General features: G+C 44.0%; 1 protein-coding gene across 1 annotated transcript, besides 2 other annotated features; it reads left to right on the top strand.

Annotated features, from left to right (window-relative positions):
- Tc00.1047053509873.10 (retrotransposon hot spot (RHS) protein, putative) lies at window positions 1–831 on the top strand (the record flags this gene model as incomplete). The annotated part of the gene is made up of 1 exon (XM_797312.1): window positions 1–831. A coding segment is annotated over one exon (831 nt), but the record flags the coding sequence as incomplete, so codon positions are not given.
- Window positions 1–1,615: a sequence feature (haploid, non-Esmeraldo-like haplotype).
- Window positions 1,586–1,615: a microsatellite.

Raw genomic sequence — 1,615 nt, 5'->3', positions numbered from 1 at the left:
AGTTCCAATGCTAAGCATTACGTTGGCGTGATGAGTGACAAATTATGGGAATCTGTGAATCCGTCTCACAAACTTGTGCAAATTGTCCGAGTGAGAAAGGATTTACCGACTGAAACATATCTCAATTCTCTAGCCTCCCTTGTGATTGCGAGCAAAATTTATATTCATCTATCGACGAAAATGCATTTTATGGAAATTTTTAAGCTACTAATGCATCCCGACGTCATTTTGTTATCTATCGTTTTGGAGATGTCAGGCACGGTCACGTTTATGTGTAGGGGTGCTGTGAATATAATAATAGAAAAACTCAAGGAGCTGAACCCACAAGAAGGACGCGCTCTCCAGCCAGCGGCGCTGCAAAGGAACCCTCAAGGGCACCCTACTGAATTTGTTGGATTACCGACAAAGCAAGGTGATCCTCTGGAGAAGAATTTCGCAAGGTACAAGGTGATGTACAAACCAGCGTACCCAACCTTTCCGCTGGTGGACGCCTTTTTCTTCACGGAGTCACCGCGGAGGACACTGGTTGGGCTGCAGATGACTACGGCACATGATCACCACACCAAAACCGGCACTGTGAGGCAGTTCACCGAGTACCTATCGTGGTTCTTTACGAATTGGGGTGAATTTTCTAAAGGATTGTCGTGGGATATTATTTATATCCAACACGCAGACAGCACGCCGATGGAAAACTGGCAGAGATGTGATTACGTCAATCCCAGAAGCCGTGAGGAAAAAAAAATTGTGGAGTTCTGGGACGGAAAGCTACACCAATACCAGTTTGTGTTAACAACTGAATTTGTAAGGAAAATGCGAGAAATGAAAATGTAAAGACTTTGTAGAAGAAAGGATAGGGAAGAAAGTTGAAAAATAATTAGGGAAATTAGCGCATTGAGTTTATAGTGTAATTTCACAGGGACTGTCTTAGCGATTCTTAAATTTTTTTTTGTGGCCGCCGGGTTTATTCAGAGAGCTTCTTGTGAGAGAGAATCATTATGATTTACAGTGCCACAGCAATAGAATTCTTTTATTTTACTATTTTTTTCTTAAGGAGTCCATTGCCATTAGAAGATTCTGCAAAATATGAAGGCTGCAGAATTCCTTTGTATTTTTGGGATTTTGTGCATTGTACATGAACGAATGGAGTGTTAGGCATCGTTCCACACTCACAGTGTGGGATGACGGTGCGGTGTGCGTGTGCCATGTTGTGTGTGGTTGCAGGTTCACTTCTCAATGTGTAAGCGGCGAGGTAGCTCTTTTCCCCGGGTTTTTCGTTCTGTCTGCTGAGATGTTCGGCAATTTCCGTGACTGTGGAAACGAGCTGAAGGAGGTGTTTATGAGACGCTTGTTTACTTTCTTTGCGGTTGTCTGCTGGATTCGTGAACTTTTCCTATGCGGAAAGCCGAATCCTCCCCATTATGAGGCCTAACGCGCTGCAACGCTAAATGCGCGCCAAACATTTCACAGCTGTCTTCCACGCTAATACTTCTGTGATAATTTAGGGATGCGTGCGTCTTTTTTTGACCAGCATCACAACGGCGTTGCGACACGTCATTTGTTGATGGAGCGGAATATGCGAAATGAGAGGGTTAGGGTTAGGGTTAGGGTTAGGGTT

Source organism: Trypanosoma cruzi, genomic scaffold (genome assembly GCF_000209065.1).
Source record: "Trypanosoma cruzi strain CL Brener 1047053516499 genomic scaffold, whole genome shotgun sequence".
In the NCBI taxonomy this organism is placed as follows: domain Eukaryota; phylum Euglenozoa; class Kinetoplastea; order Trypanosomatida; family Trypanosomatidae; genus Trypanosoma; species Trypanosoma cruzi.
The sequence above is the reverse complement of the archived record's forward strand: the minus strand, read 5'-3'. Positions and strand labels throughout refer to the sequence as shown.